Consider the following 19,882-nt stretch of genomic DNA (forward strand, 5'->3'; position numbering starts at 1 on the left):
ACCCATCCACCACCCCTCCCACCAACCCCAGTCAGATTTTGCTGCCTTAACTTTTGTCCTTGTCCTGCCATATTTCCCCGACGCTGCCAGTCGCCATTAAACTATAATGGCAACTGGTCGTGTATGATGCCGACATTAAAGGACACTTTTTTTTCGTTGGTTCATGATGCTGCAAGTCACTGCCCAAGTGCTGGATCAGGGTGAGACTGGGCTCAAAATGGAACACAGCTACCCAGCTGGCACACGACTGACCTTCAGTGTTGAAATGTGGTTGAAATTATGTCAGTTGTTGTTTCAGCATTAAAAACAACATTGAAACAACATTCAATTCTGATGGTTGTAAAAAGTTTAACAAAACTCTCATTAATCAACACTATACTTTTCTGATCTGTTTCAATGTTTAAACAATTGTAAATTCATGTTTAAAGTGCAAGAATGCCTTCTTGTGGCATATATCTGGCAACACAGGTCAGCAAAACCATTGGGCCTTACGTTTTCAGGACCTTTCAGCTTTTTTGCCCATTTTAAAACATTTGTTAGAAAAGTAATCAAATCTAACATCACTGTGACTAAGACAATGAAACAGTTACATTAGGATACACGTTGCATTTTAAATAGGATAATTAGAAATCTGTAACCTATTACATATCAAAAGTAACTTTTCCAGCACTGAAGCCTACATGGAACACAGTGTACTGATTTTTAACTAACCCTCCACACATTCTCCAAGGCCCACTAATGGGTCCCCACAAGGCTGCTTCATTAGGCCTACAGACTCAATCCTTGTGAGTTTATCTTTCCTCGAATTTGACCTGCATTCGCTACAAACCATAATCCCCCAAGTCCCGGCGCTTGACAGTGAAGGCAGCGCCAGCGTGGCGTCGGCTCTAATTTACTGGCCAATAGCGGCCTCCAGGTGCGGCCACGGGCGACAGAGAGGCGACACTGCCCGCGCGAGCACAGCAACGGAGGAGACGATGGAAGACAAGCAGAGCCAGGTAAGTTCCTCACTTTACTTTGTTTGTTTTAAAAATGTGGTTGTTATGAGGTAAACGGACATCAACCATTGAAAAAAACATTAAAACAGGACAAGCAATTTAAACGGCAGCTGCAGTGACAGCGCGAGGCAGCTTTGATCTGACCGGTTGGTTATGTAAGACTTAGGCTAATGGGTGTTGGCTACATTGTTCAAAGTGCTTGCGCGGGCCCCGTGCTGCACAAGGTTACTTTGTTTGTCATGTTTACTTGTTTTAAAGGCGCTGTATGTAAGAATGTGGCCACGCTGGAGACTGATTTGTTTGCCCACGGGCGGCTGCCGTGGCAGGGCCGCGTCGCCGCGTCCTTGATCTTCGGTTTTCCAGCGGCCCGTTCGAGCAAGTCCGGCTTCTCTGCTGCTAACGCTGCTGCCGGGATACAGCTGAGGAGGAGCCGGCTGCTAATGCTGTGTACCGGGACACTGCTAATGCTGCTTGCCGTGCTGCTGTAGCTCAGTCATAACTGTAACTGATGCTGAGACTCTACTGACTGTGTGACCAGTAGACGGCGGTGGGTGGCGCAACAGGCCAAAACACAAATTCAAAACATAAACATGACTTGCGGACTGTAAAAATGTTTTTAAATGCAAATATTCTGGCTGTACTATTGTTGTTGGTGAGATCAGTATGTTATATTAGCATTATTCCTTAGTCTTAGTGACATATTAGGAGGATTTTACGACTATTTGCTTTAGATTTCTTACATATAGCTCCTTTAAAGAATGATTTCCTGTTGTTTTTTCTCCTTTCTTTTTTGGTGCTGTCCAGCCTCTTGGTTGAGCCCCACCTGCCGCTCATTAGGCTGCATGTTTGTTTGGGATTGTTGATGTTTGTCCAGTGTTTTTGGAAACACAAAGGATATGTTTGGATGTTACTCCTGACAATTTTTAAAGTAAATCATAGTGTCTTAGAAATTTACAATATTTTCTAACTTCGAAGAAGCTATGTTTCCCATCCATTCTGGTGCTGTGTGGCTATTTGTTAAAACTTCTTTTTTTCTTTGTCTCTCAGAAAAATGACTTTATCTGTGCTCAATTGCTGAAGAACATTGAAGTCATTTGAGGAGATTTTTTTGTTCTGAGAAATTAATAAATAAATAAATAGACACCACTGGAAATACCATTCACAAACTTGAACACCACAGGCCTGTCCTGCTTTGTAAAAAGGATCAGTACTAGAGTGATTTTGAAAAATTGAATGTGAGAACCTTTGATCATGTAAAAGCTAATATACAACACCAATTTAAAAAAAAAAAAACCAAAAAAAGGAGACGTGTAAAACTTAAAGAATAGCAGAATGCAATGATTTGCAAATCCTTTTTGATCTATATTTAATAAAGGTCAAAGACAAGTTAGCCTATTTAATGTATGAACTAATTAGCTATGTTGTTTTTTGTTGCTTTGTTTTTTGTTTTTTTTTAATATACACTCATTCTGAACTTGATGCCTGCAAAAAAGAAGCAGGCATGTTAACCACTGTGTTACATCACCTTTTATTTCACTCATAACACTCAGTAAGTGTTTGGGAAGTAAGGACACTAATTGTTTAAGTTTTGAAAGTGAAATCACGTTGTTACTTGATATACAACTTCACCTGTATTTTGCGCTTCATAATGTACCACACATTTCCAGTGGGAGTCAGGTCTGGACTGCCGGCAGGTCAGTCTAGTACCTGCACTCTTTTACTTCTGAGGGGTTAGTGGAAAAAGGTTAGACAAGATTCCTGCATCTACTTTTCTGTCACAACAGAAACTATCGTGCCCTAATTTAATGCTGCCATCAGTCTGTGGCTGGCGCCAGTTGGACCTCTGTCAAAAAATACACTTAGCCGGAGTAAAAGACACTTTTCTGGGGTAGACTTTTACAAGAGTGCTCCTTAAATATTCAGGTATTTTGACAGACTTTAGTTTCACTGTGGAGGTCTGTGATTGATGTTATCAACACTGTTACAGTTCAGATAATGAACAGCAACAGTTGGGTCTTGTCCGTATCATTTGTAGTGATGTCTGCCTGCTGTAGTCACCTAATGTTCCCCTGAAAATGATGCAAAACAATAATCTGCACAATATAAAGGGGTTTCTTTGTGGTCACCAGATTTTTAATGGCATCAATTGCTCAGTTCACTCAATGAGAACAGTGTAATGAGTGTGGAAAATGAAATTACTTTGCTGCCCTGAAGACCTCGAAAAGGCCACATTTAAGATCTATTACAATATAATGACCAAAAACTAGTGCAATGCCTAGTTATATATATATATATATATATATATATATATATATTCCTGTACTGATATTATATATGAGCAGACTGTTAGCTATACCTGAAGTATACTTGATTGGTTGATTGGTATACTTTGTTTTCCCCCTTAGGTGCTGAACATTGAGCGGGTGAAGGCTCTGGAAGCCTGGCTGAAAGCGACAAATATAAAGCTGACACAAGTCAATGGCCAGAGGAAGTATGGAGGACCACCTGAGGGTGAGAAAGGCTGCTCAGTTCAAACACACAGCACTTATACAAGACTACAATAAAACTAGCTCCTCGGAGAAACTCAAAGATACATACATGTGGGACTAAGTCAGTCGTGTTATTTTCTATCTAGGATTACTTATTTTATTCAAGCAACAGTACAGACACACCGTGCATTAACACATGAATGTGTGTGTAAACTTATGTGGTCACAGCTATGGAGAATCCATATGTTTTCCCTTTGTTTTTTTAATACTATGTATCACAGTTTATATATAACCTGTACACATGTTGGTGGTGCAGTGGGTATTCGAGTGAAAATCTTGTGTTATGATGACAATAAGGCAAAAAAAAAAAAAGGATGCATAAACACTTACCCAGTCGATAGGACACTGTGCAGTGAGTCATTTGAAGTGATGTACAGTTGTGTTACGACATTGCTTGTGTTTAAGCCATGCAAGACTAAGTAGCCTGCAACCTAAAATAATCCTACTTATAGTTGCTGCAGTTAAAATGTATTGTCAGAAATGCTTACGTCTCCATGATTGGGGCTGTTGCATTCACTTGTTGCCTTCTCCCCCTAAAATTCTGAAATTCTGCCTGGTTCTGTGCACTAGTTCAGTCCGTCTACTTCCTGTCTTGAAGAAGGAATTCGTAGCAGATTGAATATGGCACATGGCCATAGTGAGAACACAAGTTGGAAACCGCAGGATTGCTGGTTGGAATCCTGACTTGGGAAAGCCAGTCTTGTGTTCGACAGAAAATCGTCAGTTTGGCAGCTCGTTTAAGCCCAGTTGGGCTAAAAGAGATCCTAATAAAAACTCATGTCAGAAGAAACCTCAGTGTGGGAAAATTCATGATGGGTGATATTGTATCTTGACAATTGTACTTTAGCATAGCTATACTGGTTTTAAGCAAGCAGCAACATCCAGGGCTGAAAAGTAAGGCCAACACAAAGTGCCCAAGGCTGCAGTTCCTCTAACGGCCACTTGATGCTGGCTCCAAAAGTGAGTCAGTCCCCATCATAGACTGTATAACAATATGGACGTAGTCACCGTGACGTCACCCATTGGTTTCTGAGGAGCCGGTTTGAAGCTTAAAGTAGGCGGCTCTGGCTGTCGCCATCTTGGCAGTGCCTGACTCCGCCAACTCCCGGCCAATCAAAAATGGGCAAGGAGGCGGGCCAAATGAAGCCTGGTTGCTTAAACACGCCCACCTCGCTCGAAGCTGCTAAGTTTGCTAAGGCTAACAAGCTAGGCTACTTTGGCTAGCCCTGTGGTGTTGGCTGCTCCTGCTCGTGCTCCCGCTTGGTGCCAGCTCCCTCACCAAACAAAATATCCAAAAGGCACAAACACGGCTGAGAGGTCAGGTTCAGTGACTTGCAAATTAGCTGAGATGACGCCTAGCAGACAGCCAGCAGCTAGTTAGCCACCCATAATGGCGCGACCTGTTATTCAAAGTGACCACGCCCTTAATTAAGCGTAACTTTATGCCTTAATAAATTTAAACGGATGAGTTATAAAAAAAATTCACCCCCCATACAGTTGTCATGACAGGCTGTAAACATGTTTATTTCTGTTGTAAAATTGAGCAGTTTAACATGTGGGTCTATGGGGATTGACTCGCTTCTGGAGCCTGCCTCAAGTGGCCATTCAACCAACTGCAGTTTTTGGCACTTTGGCATTAGCTTCACTCATCATCACTGGGGGTTGCCCCCATAGACCCCAATGTTAAAATGTCTCACTTTACAACAGAAATGAACATGTTTACAGCCTAGTCCAATAGGGAAAAAAAATAAACGGTTTTGGTCTCTATAGCTAACTCACCAATTTAAATGTTATCAAGGCATTGTCTTAAGGTGGACTGTTAAGGCAGACAAGCTTTTCTCATTGTGGTGACAATCTCAGCCACTCATAAACAGATCATGGAGATATGTCTGACTAGTGAGTCTCTTATTAAGTGTTGACATTTATTGTAGTTGGGTTAGGATTTATTATGATGTGAATTTCTTAATACTGTTTTGTATTTCATATTTCTATATTTAAGTACACTCCCTGCCTTCACAGAACACAAATTTATGCTTTTTTTTTTTTTTTTTTTTTTTTTTAAGTATCATCTTCTCCTGGTTGTTTACAAAGCCCTTAATGGTCTGGCCCCATCCTACATCACAGACCTCCTAACCCCTTGTTCTACTCCCAGGTCCATCAGGTCAGCTGACCAGGGGCTCCTGGCTCAGGGGTTCAAGGGATTCAAGCTCAGGGGTGATCGTGCCATTTGCTATGTCTGCCCCCAAACTGTAGAACAGCATCCCCCTCCCAATCAGCTCCGCCCCCACTCCTCGTTTAAGTCCAGGCTCAAAACCTGCTTTTATTTATCAGTGTTTGAGTCTTTTCCTGACATGTGCCTGTACATGTTATGTCTCTGAATGTTTGAGTTGTGTACCTGACAGTTATGTTGCCTCTCGTTTTTAGTGACTTCCTTTTGTACAGCCCTTTGGTCAGTGTGAGTTTTTTTCAAATCATCTTTATAAATAAATTTGAGTTGAGAATTTTAGCATCAGTGTCAGAAAAAAACCCAAATGATACTCAACTTGTCCTGTAGATCAGTAAAATAATGCAAAAGCATTGGCAGGAATGTGTATCATGTCACCTGTGTGCATATACACTGTGTGTCCTCGAGCCTGAACACGAGACAAACAAAACAGGGATCCACTCCTAAAAAAAAAAAACAACTGCTCTACAGAGGACCCTGCCAGAGATCAAACACTTGACAGGGTACATTTTGGCTTTTCCCTACACTTCTCACAGTGTCCCAGCAGGACAAACCCAGCTGCCTCCAACAGCACTGATGAGGAGCTCTGATTAAGGTGTGGCAGGTAGCGAGGCCTTTTTCTCAGCAGACACGCAGACTTGTCATGGTAGGAAACGCACAGGTGTTACTAATGACATTATCACTGAATCTCTTCCATTCAAGTATCCCAGTAAGCCACCACAGTGTGACACTGAGCCAGCATGAAAAATACCAGCATCCTGAAACTGAAGCGGCTAAATGGAATTCAGCCATCATTCCTTGCCATTATTTACACCTGTGCTTCTCTTACTGTGACACATCACTGATTACTCAATTGAATTATCTGTAGCTAATTAAGTGATTTATCTAATTGACTGCAGCTGTGTGAACAGCAAACTGCAAATCTCTAAAAATGCTGGAGTTGTTTTAAATTAAATTACACTGGCTGTGTTTGTAAACACAGCAAATGGACTCACTAAATTCTTATATGACAAAGTGCTGTCATCAGAATAAAAGCGTCTCATTTTAACACGTGTTAACGTAAGGTTTCATGTCTTGAGAAAAACAAACTAGTTGAAACAGTGAACTGATGGAGCAAAGTCACAGATTTACTATGAACTCAGACTCTAGACTTATTTAAAGCATATTGAAAATATAAAATGGAAGGTTTTTTACTCCATAATTTCAAATCTTTTACTCAATAGTATTTATGTGATCTTGAGGAAATTATCACTGCATACTTGGATGCTTGGAATTGGTTGCTGTTTGATGAAGAACATTTCATCATAAAATGCAACAATGATTTATATTCAGGGATGATCAGACACAATGTTCTGATGCTCTGATAAAAACTTGATATGGGTGTTTTCATTATTTCATCATAAATTTAAAATCAGGAGTTTAATGAGAATTGGGCCAAAGCAGCTTAATCAAACACATTATTTTTACTACTGGAAGGCTGAGGCATGTAGGCCGAAGCTATACCAGGCTGTGGTTGCACAGACTGTACCCGTTAGTAAGATTGGTTAATTGTTTTTTGTCTCTTCGGGGAGATTGTTGACGAGAATAAAAAGACCAGACAACTCAAGCCTTATTCTTTAAAGCTGGGGTTGGCAGCTTTTTTTCCGCATCAGTGGGCAAAACTCCCATAACAGCCTTTGAGCATATTGTCATTCAAGTAATCTGAAAGAAAACTAAACTCCCGCACCTCCTCCTGGTGTTGTTTTTCAGGCTTTGGAAAATCTAGCCTGTGACAGGAGACTTTGGGCAATCACAGTTCATTTCAGAGAAAGGGCATTCCTTTTGGCTCATCCACAAATGCCGATGTGCGTGCACATCCCTTCAGTGAAAGCCTGATTCAATGCAATCCTGCAGAGAAAGATGCTATTCCAGCACTGTCAACGTTGCAAAGCAACCCAAGACAAAGCCGCTGGCCACCAACCTGTAAGCTGCTGTCTGAAGCTCCATCTCCCAAACTGCTGCTTGCTTTTCCCCGATGAAGTAGTCCACAGCAGCAGGAGGCAAGGCGGAGGGACCGCGGAGTGACTGGCTAGCTAGTTATTGTCTCACTTGTGGTCTGATAAACACAGAGAGAGAGAGAGAGAGAGAGAGAGAGAGAGCAGGAAATGGAGGGACTCAGCAAATGAGCCATGTGCAACTTAGAGTGAAATAAATGAAACACTTGTTTACTATATGAAGCACATGCATATATGCCCATGGTCATCCATTGGGAGGGGCATAGGGAGCTGAGATCTGCAGTCGGAGGATATACTTTCAATTTCTGAAGGGGATTTTTTGCCTTTGCAGATTTCTGCCTGCCCCAGCTTTAATGGAGATCTTAGCCGACAGAGTAGCAAGTAATTGTGAATTGGTAGATTTTTCATTTGACCTGATGTGAAGTGATAAATACAGCAAATAATCAGGCAGCATCATCATCTCCCATCTCCTCTCCATTCTGCTGTCAGTGTGGGACGGGCCCACCCCAGGGGCCCGCTGTGAGGTCTTCATCAGCCAGATCCCACGGGACACATACGAGGATCAGTTGATCCCCCTCTTCAGCTCTGTGGGGCCCCTCTGGGAGTTTCGACTGATGATGAACTTCAGCGGCCAGAACCGCGGCTTCGCCTATGGGAAATACGGCTCTCCAGCTGTAGCCACCGAAGCCATCCGTGTGCTGCATGGTCACGTGCTGGAGCCAGGCTTGAGCCTCAGCGTCCGCCGCAGTACAGAGAAGAGACACCTCTGTATCGGAGACCTGCCAGCCTCTACCAGGCAAGAGGATCTACTGCAGGTACAACAGCTCACAGAAACATTATGTATTTATTTATACAATAATTTATTTAAAATTTTATATCACTTAATTATCACAATATTTTCTGCATCTTTCTGCGGTCTTGCGTCCCAGGAAATTGTCTATCTTTGCAGCCACTGTACTGCAAACTTTGAAGGCCTAGTGACAGTCATTACATGATGTGACGTGTTTTGGCTAATAGTTGCTGAACTAAAACAACACTGATATCATTAGAAAGCTAAGAATCTCCTCTTTCTAAAAGTCTCTGATGGAGAGGGATAGCAGGTTAGCAAGGGGTAAGCATTGTGCTCATTTTGCTAACAAAGAGGATGGTGTCCCCGCCCCCCTTCGGATTACTTATTGGGAATCAAACAATTTTGAGGACTATTGCTTATGTTAGCTTACCTCATTGCCATAGAAAGCTGTCCTGACACCACCTCCAGGCTAGCCGTTTTACTAACTCGTAGGTGTGACTGTTGCATTTAACCCACAAGGAACGAAAGCTTATGGGAAGTAATGGAATATTAAACATTTTAGAGTACTGTTACTGCTATGTGAACGAATATTGATTACTGTCTCTGTGACAAATGTTTTCTCCCAGGCTCTGCGAGCGCTGACAGAGGGGGTGGAGAGAGTGTCTCTGAAGGCCGGGCCTGGTATACAGGGGGTGTCTGCCATAATCGCCTTCTCATCCCACTATGCTGCTTCAATGGCAAAGAAGATGCTGGTGGAAGGTAGGTGAGCTCCTGTTGATGGAGATGGACTGATACATGGGATCAGTGTATTGCTGCAACTGTGGTCCCATTTATGTTGTCAGCCTTTCGTATAATGCAGAATTTTTATGCCTCTGAGCCAGCGATAGTCATGGCTGGAGGCAGTATGTTGTCAGGTTGTAAGTCTCATTCTTGTGAAGGCAATATCTCAAGAACACCTTGAGAACATGTCTTCAAATTTGGCACAAATGCACGCAAAGCTCTGCATTTATCTCATGAGCGGAGGCTACAGTCAAATCTAATGTCAGGTCTCAGCTTGTGAGCGCAAGTTTGAATCGGAATGACCTGCAGTGCAGCAGAGTAAATCTGGCTGAGGTGGAGAATTGTCATTAAATGGCACTCAGGACTATTTGAAGCCACATATTGATCACTTAAAATATAATCTTTTATCATAAACCATAGCCTATGAGAAAAGATTATATTTTGCAAAGGCCTATATCATGCGCGCTCTATCACAGCTGGAAGTTGGCTGGCTCCAAACTGACCAAAGGCTGAACACCAGTGTTGTCTGGCTCTAATTATCTGGATTCTATTTTATTTTTTTTACATCCTAGTGGTCTAAGTGATTACATTTTTACTGGTGTCTGTCTTGGACACAGGTGGTGCATCTGTGTTTCCTCTGCCACCTGTTCTCTTGTTTGTAATTAACACATCACCTCCTGGGAGCCTCCCTGCAGGTTTGAGACGCAAACGGTAACTCATGCCAACCTCAGCTCTACTGACATCTGTAAGCTTGATGAACCTCTGGAGTTTTTTGTTTATCGTCACGTCAGTGGGAATTATGTGTTTTCGGCTGTTTGAAAATGTGAGCTGCAGGCAAAGTTGATGTGTAAAGTAATGTCACAGGCATCATTGCCAGATAATTTCCTAAATTAGCTAAACGCTAACACCAGCATGCTAACAAATTGATGTTTAGCAGGTATAGCTAATGTGTATGTGTGCACAAAATTTCATGGCATCCAATCCAAATAGTTTGCGTGATATTTCAGTCTGGATCAAAGTGGTGAAGTGATAGACTGACATCCCTGGAGCCACAACCAAACCATGTTGTACCCATTACAAAGCTCAATGATCATGTGATATGTCATCTTTAATGGTACCCCCATCACAATACTCCATATAGTGTTTGCTAAATTGCACATTAGGCAGCAGATATGTGACCAAAGTCATTCACCCGTAGAGGTATTTTTTACTAGATGACACTACAATGCTTTCTCAGTCGTGTCTGCTAAACATCGTTGTCAGTATTGCATTGTATTGGGATATTGCCTGTGTATTGTCCAGTGTTTGCGTACCATAATATTTTGCTGGAAATATTATGCAATGTTGGTTTCATACTAAAAAAAATCTCACATACTGTTTTAGCATACTAAATGTCAGTATGGAATTTCAGAGGCAGCCAATGATAAAAGACATATGTCAAAAAGTGAATTTGTGACAACCACTACAGCTCCTCCATTCGAATCCACGCTTTCCAGTTTTTCTAAGTTTTTGTGTTACTGTTTTTTTGTGAATAGATCTGTATGGCTCTGGCACAGAAAGAACAAACTGCCTTTTTTAGTCCAGCCCTCAAACGTCTGATTGGTCAGTTGTTTGCAGCCAGGGAAACCTCAATAGGCACTCACACCAGAAGTTTAGAATCAGGCATGTAGGCAGCAATTCAGTGAGACTGGAACCAAGCTGAAGTACTGCAAACTAGCACTGTCACTTTATCAAAAACAAATAAGAACAAACATAATGCATTCAAATGAATTTGAATATCAAACTTAACTTGAGACTTGATGGCAGAAAGAAGATTGTACTGGATGACCCAGAAATATTGAAAACTGAGTAAGAAATGTTATTTCCTGCTGGTTATCAAGAGAAGATCCTTTTTATTTTTGTTAAATATTTCATGTGATCTACCAGCTGACTCCCTTACATCAATCAGCTGATCCATCAGTTGATTGGGCTGCTTGAGATCAGTTGAGGTAGCTGGTATGTGAGCTGAGCTTTACATCGTGTCCTGCCTGAACTAATGCTACGCTCAGTGTCAGTCAATGACTGTTGACTTATATACAAGAGTTAAGCTTGACTTCCAGTAATGCAATTTTTTCTTTCTTAGCAGTAAAGCAGTTACGAGTCAGATCTCTCATGCACTATGCTGTCTAGTTATTGTAGCTTTAGCTCAACTGTTGGTGGTCAGGTCTGATAGGTTTTATGTGTCAAAAATGTAGGCTTACATGAATTTTGAAATATCTTAGTATTTGGTTTGTCCCTCTTTTCCTTTAATGACAGCATACACTTGAGCTGGCACCGACAAGTTTGTGCAAAACTTGATGACCCAGATTATCCCAGCATGATTTGACAATGTTCCATCAAGCTTCTTGTAATGTCACAGAATGTTGGGCTTTCTCGGTCTTCAGTTGCCCACATAAATGTCAATGGGTTTGAAGTCAGGTGACTGTTCTTCATTTTCTTCATGGTAAATGGAATAGATTTCTAGTCTTCAGAACGCTCAAAGTGTTTTAACACTACATACCACATAATCCCATCCACACACATGTGCATACACTGGTGCCCAGTAGGGTTGGGCCAGTGTAAACATTTTTAAACTGGTTTGATATAGGGGTGTAATGATACATTGATCCACATCGATTCATTGATTAACGATGTGATTATATCGATGCAAAATGAAAACATCGATCCATATCGTCATCTTAAAGATACACTTTTATTTTGAAATTCACATAGCATGTCTGTGTCACCATTTCTGGGCAAGCGCGCCTCCTCTCAAACAATAACCAGAGCTCAGAAATAAAATGGTCAAATCATATTCTAGTTGTTTTTGTGAGTTGATGTAAATGATTGTGTTAGATGGTGTTAGATGATATCGCGTCATATCGATCGGAGGCTCCTGAATCGAATTGAATCAAAATCATATCGTGACAGACTTTGTGATATCGGCAAAAATCGTATCGTCATCCAAACAAATCGATATAATATCGTATTGTAATGAAGCTGGTGATTTACACCCCTAGTTTGATATTACTAAAGGTAAACTATATTTTACCAATGTTACAATTGACTCAGCAGCCACTCCTGAGTGGAACATAATGACACTGTTTCCGAACAGAAACGAGTGTCCAACTATAACGTCACATTGTGAAACAACCATTTAAAAACATATGTTAATCACTTCATCATATCGCTTATTACTAATGCAATATAAGTTAGATTTAGCACCGATGATGCCATGGCCACAGGTTGCTGGTGTAAGATATTTTTTAATTTGAAACTTTTGCATATGTCACATAGGGATGTGACAGTAGAACTGAAGAAGCTTCTTAGATGAGAGGCGAAGAAATGCAAGCAAGTCCAGTTTCCTACGATATAGCTCTTAGGATTACCATGACCTGGATGACTGAGAATCTTCACCGACAAGATGTCCGATACCAAAAATTCAGTAGTCGGTGCCAATACCAGTAAAATTACACGATTCCCATGTACTTAAACAAGAAATACTTTATTAAAATATTTGCATATAAAATAACATTTCTATCAACAGATTGATATTACTTAAATAACAGAACACAGTGCAGTCATTGTTTGTTTGGAAGTGCAGGTAATGAATTTGTAAACATCAACATAAGAGACATGAAAACATGGACAGAACTAAAACAGTAGGCCTAAATGCAGTCAGTCATGAAGGAGGCACTGGGAGGTAGTTGCTTTTGAAACATGAACAGATTGTGCAAAGTCTGCAAACAGTGCAGTACAAATGAGGAAAAAGTGGACCATAGAATAACATCTACTAGTGCTACTTTTGCAAATACAAGAGCGCAAATCCGATAGTAGGGTAGCCATTCAGCTTACATGATGCAAATGGCATTGGCAAAATGATACAATTCACAGCGTTTTGCCCAGTTCAAGGTTTTTGTAGAGGAAAACTAACATGTCAACAAGGTCTGTGGCAAGTCTGGCATGTCGTGGACTGACAATGATTCCCGCGGCACTGAAGACTCTTTCAGAAGCACAGCGTGAAGCTGCAATGCAGAGATACTTTCTGGCAAATTCTGCGAGTTTAGGTATTGTGCCTCCATTCATTTTCCACCAGATGAGGGGATCTTCATCTGCACTCAGTTCCGGCATTTTGCTATATACCAGGAACTCATCACGTAACTTCTCTTGTGTGGAGAGCCTTGAGGTGGTGCGCCAGCGCTGCACTTCTTTTCTCCTTGAATGGTTGAAAGCAGATGCTTCAAATCAGCCTTTGGCTTTTTTGATGGCCTGCTTTGGCTTGAGGCCTTTGCTACTTCTTCTGTCGCAATAGGGGTTTCAGATGTGCTAGGCTGAGCATCATCATTTGCATCCCTCACTAGCTCCAGGAGGCTTTCCTTCACATCATTCTCCAGAGCAACAAAACCGTCCTTAAATCTGGGATCTAGGTAGGTGGCAGTGTTTAACAGGAGCTGCAAGTCCTCACTGGTATAGCGTGTGCTAAAGTCCTCTCTTACTGCTCCCTTCATCTCTTTAGCTAGTTCAGAGTCATTCTGCTCATCAGTGAGGCAAGACAGCATCTTCCATGTCAGTGGTAAGATAGAGGAGAGGGTAGTTTCTCACCACTGAGTGCATCTGTAAAAGGACTCAGTAGTTCAAGGACTTCTTTCAGTCTTTCCAAGATTGTGATGTCATTGTCTTTTGGCATCAGGTGCGATTTCTTCCTGTCATCTACCAGGACTGCACAAACAGCTTGCTGCTGCTCCAAGAATCTCTCCACCTTTTCATAGGAAGAATTCCAACGGGTGGCTGCATCATGTATCAAAGAGTTGGTCTGGGATTCCAAGGTCTTTTCGTTTTCTTACTAGTTATCTTGACAATTTTGGTGAAGGCAGATATGGTTTTGCTCAACCTTGACAGAGACTCTACTAATGTCGAGGGCTTTGCCAACAGCAGGTGCAGTTTGTGGCCAAAGCATGGGATCCAACTGTAGTCATCTTTGAAGGCCTTTTGGTTGTTGGATGCGTTGTCAGTTGCGATGCCTGCTAGTTTTGTCATGTCCAATTTCCACTCCTCAGCAATTACTTCGTCAAATGCTTCCCTCAAACTTTTGCAGTGTGGTCTGAGTTCAGGCCACTACAGCCTAAACACCATGAGTGTATCTCCCATGACTTTATGTACTGTATGGTAATGGACATGTATGTGTCTGCAGCTCTGCTTGTCCACCGAACAGTTGTGCTGATACTGTGTGATAGCTGCCCTCGTTTTCAGTGTAGAGTCTTGGTATTTCGTTGTACATCATGTAGTTTCTACTTGGAAGTTGATATCTGGGTTGGGACTGGTGGAGCATTTGCTGAAATCCTGGTTTTTCAACAACGTAGACAGGGACTTGGTCCAGGCATATGAACTCTGCTACAGCCCTATCTAATCTCTTGGCCTTGTTTGAGCTTCTGTCATATTTTCTCTGCTTCTCTAGAGCCCCAGAAATGGTCTACTGTGATGGCTGTGGTTGCAGCACTCTCCTAGACATCATCCTCTGGTTGAAACTAGAAAGTAAAATTGACATTTCAGTTAATATAGTGAAATGATAAGAATACAAGTATAATACACAATCCCTTGCATGTCCTGTACCGTGCACACATTATATACATGCCTGCACACCCACCTACAAACAGGTGCATGCATTCACGTACACACACACACAAACACCCCTAAAACAGTAGGCCTAAATGCAGTTGTTCCAAGTCACAGACATGATGGTGGCAGGTAGTTACTTTTGAAGCATCAACATCAAAACTATTTACAAGCCGACTGTAATGTTACAGGCATGCTAATTGATTACGCGAAGCAGCATTATTATCAGATAAGCTATAGGCTAACGTTACAGAAGCATTAAGCATAGGTTAGCATAAGCATAAGCTACGTACGTAGCATACATAAGCCAGCCTAGATAGTAATTTGCCATCTATGCAGTTTGCATAAGGTACTGCAACAAGGGGTGAAAGTAGTTTTAAATTCTTGCTGGTACTATTACCAAAACCTTCATTGCTTCATATTGTTCACCTCTCCTCGCTGCATGCATGCATTTTTAATAAGCAAAGTCAAAAACCAAACAAACAAATAGAAACATTTCAATATTTTACTGTACCTGTATGGAGTAGAAAGAAATTAGAAACACTTAACAAAGTGTATAGTAAAATATTTGTTTTATTGTTTAGGGTGCTGGCATGTATGAAACCTTAATGAACACCTAAAACCATACATGCCATTTTTTCTCTTTTCCTCTTTATCAATTTGTTGTAAAAGACATTGATCAACATCCGCAATAAACTCAATAAACTATTTAAATATTTACTGTTTACTGCCAGCCACAATAATGTGTGGAATTTCGTTGGTTTCATTTATTGTTTGTCCTGTCCTGGCCGTGGTCCAGTTGTTGAAAAATCAAACGTGCCAGTACAATAAATAAAATGCACCCCAACCGCTGTGTTTCGGAAGTGGACGCGCATGCGCAGTCACGTACTGCTGAGAGTGAAATCCCTGATCGTTAGCTCACATGAAGCTTGTTCAAGCTGTTGTCTGTGTTGTTGAAATTAAACAAAATAACATGGAACATATCTGCTTATTATGCTACTGATTTTAAATGGGATATTTTTGTTGAACTGAATGACATTTAACGGAGTGTTGCACGTCTCGAAGGCTGGGCTCATAGGAGACCACCGGACTCTCTCCTAGGGGAGGGGCTGGGGGAGGGAGGGAGATGTACGGACAAGGCAAGTCAACATACTTGTATATGTATTAATACAAGGGAACATAACTACTTGTAGGTATTTTTATTTCAACATAAACGTCTTTGAAAACATTTACATACCTACACATTAAAACACATAAAACAATTATCTATAACATTATGTTAGAAACGACCGCGGACCTCTCGCTTGCCCCCCTTCTCTGACCCGTGGCCAAACCGCCCGCAGAAGCGCTGCGAATAGCCTCGAAGCGACAGACCGTGACCGGCTCGCGCCCTGCAGCGATTGTTTCGGCATCTGGTCTATTTTCTGCACGAGCCGCGAGGGAATGTGTCAAGCCAGGTGACGGAGACAACAGCTGGGAGCAGAACCGCTTGTAGACCAGCGTGGAGAAATGTGCATCTGATGCCAACGCCCACTCGCAAAGAGGACAGCTGCGGTGGTGTTTCTTTTTTCCTCCACAATCGAATATCAATTTTCACATTCAAAGGTCCATTTTTTTTTAAAATTTAAATTCGAATTTAGAATAGTCATTGACAGCCCCAGCCCGGCCGGTTCAGAAGCAATTCGGAACGAATTAGAAGCAATTAATAAACAGACAAAGTGGTGTTTAAAACTGCATATATTGCTAGCAGATCTATTTTCTGGCCTAAAGTTCAGCCTTGACTGGCTCTGAATGTGGGCCTTAGCAGGCAGCAGGCACTGGAAGTATTTCCTCCCTTGGTCTGAATACCACAATGGCATTGTTTGCATAATGGCTTATGTGGATCAATAACCATGCCATGGTCATCTTCCTCAAATGCAAAGTATTTCCAGACACGACTTTTGGTGCCGTTTTTTCCCGATAAGATGAGCCGGAGCGCTTGCTTCGGCCATCCTTTCGTGTGTAGGTATGCCATGTGTAGTTCTGCTTCACCCCCCCACTTTGAATGTAGGCATGGACTGTAACGCTATATGCTGTATACTGCCCCCATCAGCTCTGTAAGAGTCATAGCACCGATTCTTATGCTGATATCGGTTCTTCCGGTTTTTGAAAAAAAATGAGTGTTGCCGTTTTGTTTTGTTATTTTCATCATGGAATTGAAAGGTATCGCGAGTATCGGTTCTCATGACATCACTAATGTCATAGTGATAAATTCCAGTTCAGCTGGTTTGCATAAAATCACAGCGGACCAGACTAGCAAAACCAGACAATGACCTACCTCTAGTGGTGGCCAGTGGTGGCACTTTGACATGTGGACTGGAGGACTCAGGGATCGTGGACGACCCGCTCTACCTCCTTTGTCAAAGAGTGAAGTAGTTCTTGCAAAGTGTTTAGAAACCTTTAGTCTTGCCATGATTTGATGCTGAGAAGTCCCTCTTTGTTAAGAATAACTACTTAGTGAGCAAGGATTTGCTGGAATCTTGAGGCTCAGCCTTATTTATCACAGGTAAACACTGGCTGCAGGTTGAGTTACTTGAATGAGCCTCAGATGAGTTGATCAAACCCACCTGAGTGTCATCTGAGTGCATGCTTTAATGGAGGAGATACAGCTCATGAAAATCTGACCTTTTGTCTAGAGTTGGTCAGTGCCACACATTTGCTGAAATTAGATTGCTGATCTAAAAATTGTGTAGGATCTGAAATGTTTGCACTTCATATTACATGTCATAACTTATTTTTTTGATCATTTACAGGTTTACATGAAAATATTAGAGATGTTAAATGTGGTCTCAGACTTTTATGCCCACTGTATATCATCTGTCTATTTCTGGGTAATAAGGAAACAACTTTTATTATGTTTAAATGAGAAAATTACTCTGTATTCTTGACATAAAAAGCGATGAGTCATTATCAGCTTCTGTAGTAAACAGCTGAGGTTCTTACATTATTTAACTTCCTCTTTTCTTTGCCTCCAGCATTCAGGAAGCAGTTTGCATTGGACATCTCAATCGAATGGAAGACTACAGTGAAGCCGATCCACGAGGACCCACTGTCTTCAAACAAACCTTTGAAGAGCCCCCTGCCAACACCCCTGCAACCTCCACGAAACACCCTGAACTCTCGACAGCACTCAGCTCTGCCTCCTCGCCAGGCCTGCCCTCCATCTGCCCCCCAGGGTTTCTGCAGAGCAGTGGGAGGGCCCACTACACCCCAGCAGCCCCCCCATTCTACCTCCTCCACCTCCTCGTCTTCCCACCAGGGGCATCTAGCATCTACAGCCTCCTCATTATCCTCCCCTGTGATGCTCCTCCGTAGGCTATGCGAGGCGACTGGTTTTGGCCAGCCACTCTATGAGTTACAGCCCTGCCACGCTGGGCCTGATGGATTCCTCTACTTTACCTATAAGGTGCATATCCCTGGGAGAACCTCGGCCTTCAAAGGGCTGGTTATGATCTTGCCGGGAAACGGTGCTAACAACATTCTGGATGACGCCCAGCGAGCTGCAGCCCAGCAGATTCTGCAGAAGGTGTACAATAACCAGCTCGCCCACTGACAAGCTCATCAGTTAGCAAAACAGTACACAAACATCACAGCACTGTTTGTTTTGTAAATGATGTTATGTCCAAAAAAAGATGTTTGATCTTGTATGTAGTTTTGGTGATTTTGCATGCTTTTATTATAGTAGCAGACTTGTTTGTCGTTTGAACTTCTGTGCTTTGTTTTATGCATGTTTTTTAGTGTGTGTTACTGTTGGATTGGTTCCTCATTTTAATTAAATGAGATTTGAAAAGAAAATGTGATGGTGGTGTTACTTAATAGAAATGTATGGATGAATGGAAACCTGTAAAAATAATTAGTGACAATTTATGCCAGAGATATGCTTGTTTTTAACTTTGCGTTTGTGTGCACATGATGACTGCCTTGCGTATCCTGCCTCCATTTGGAGCATTGGTGGTGCACGTTCTTAGAATTTAATGCTACATGTAAGCAAGATGCAGTAAGCACATGAATGGTAGGGGGATTTAAACATACTCACCACTGTGACAATGTGCTTGATTTAGGGGCCTCATCTCATTTGAGATGGCGCCACTATATCTTTTTCTGCCGTGATCTCAGAATTAACAATACTAGTCCATACCCACTGAGTACCTCATACCATACCATGACTTAGCCATACCAAAAATTAGAAAAAAACCCCCCAAACATTCGGCCACGGGGGGAGCCACAGCGATCGGTCGGTTCACTGAGTTTCATGCAGATCGGTCATACTTCATAGGAAGAGATCGATTTTAAGTTTGTAAGTGTTTTTCAAAAATTTGTGGATGTTGCAGCTCTGCAATATAGCTGAATCAAATTAAATCGTATCCATTTTAATCTCTTCTTGCGATGCACTGAACACTTCCTTTTCTGTTGTACTACGGACAACAATTCGGAGAACAGCAATTCCGGTGTAGGTGGGTGTAAGGCAAAGCTAATCAGCCGTTAGTTGAGGAAGTACAGAAGTACACAGATCTGGATCCAATCACATCACTATGGGAATGTCCACACCAGAGCGATAGATAACCCTCCATAGGTCAAAAAATCATAACAGAAAGAGTCATCATTGATCTTGTCTGCACTTTAAGGTGTCCTGTCAACTTTTTTTACAGACTGCTCTTTTATAATTGGGGTCTATGGGGAAAATGCATTTTAAGCCAGACTTTTTCATTGCTGTACCATGAGTGGCCATTGAGAAAAACTGGATGCGAGGCTGAGAGGCGACACAGTATCTAACATGATCATCCTAATTCATCGATCTACCCACTTAAAAACATAAAGAAAAAAAAAAAACATTTTAAAGGTTGGGCGGCACGGTGGTATGATGGTGTGGTGGTTAG

At 41.8% G+C, this 19,882-nt stretch overlaps 1 protein-coding gene across 1 annotated transcript; it reads left to right on the forward strand.

Moving 5' to 3' along the window:
• The first annotated feature begins 72 nt into the window (after positions 1–72).
• On the forward strand, positions 73–18,729 carry dnd1 (DND microRNA-mediated repression inhibitor 1). The gene is made up of 5 exons (XM_049585647.1): positions 73–998; positions 3,404–3,509; positions 8,255–8,580; positions 9,182–9,314; positions 17,981–18,729. The coding sequence occupies exons 1-5, from the start codon at positions 978–980 to the stop codon at positions 18,556–18,558; spliced, it is 1,164 nt and encodes a 387-aa protein (XP_049441604.1). The 5' UTR covers positions 73–977; the 3' UTR covers positions 18,559–18,729.
• Positions 18,730–19,882: the final 1,153 nt, after the last annotated feature.

Source organism: Epinephelus fuscoguttatus, linkage group LG9, assembly GCF_011397635.1.
Source record: "Epinephelus fuscoguttatus linkage group LG9, E.fuscoguttatus.final_Chr_v1".
NCBI lineage: Eukaryota > Metazoa > Chordata > Actinopteri > Perciformes > Serranidae > Epinephelus > Epinephelus fuscoguttatus.

What these genes read in the sequence shown, in the direction of transcription:
- dnd1 (XM_049585647.1), top strand. Translation starts at nt 978, where the DNA reads ATGGAAGACAAGCAGAGCCAG. An exon ending in GTATGGAGGACCACCTGAGG is followed by an intron (nt 3,510 to 8,254) that starts GTGAGAAAGGCT and finishes TTCTGCTGTCAG; the next exon opens with TGTGGGACGGGCCCACCCCA. An exon ending in AAAGAAGATGCTGGTGGAAG is followed by an intron (nt 9,315 to 17,980) that starts GTAGGTGAGCTC and finishes CTTTGCCTCCAG; the next exon opens with CATTCAGGAAGCAGTTTGCA.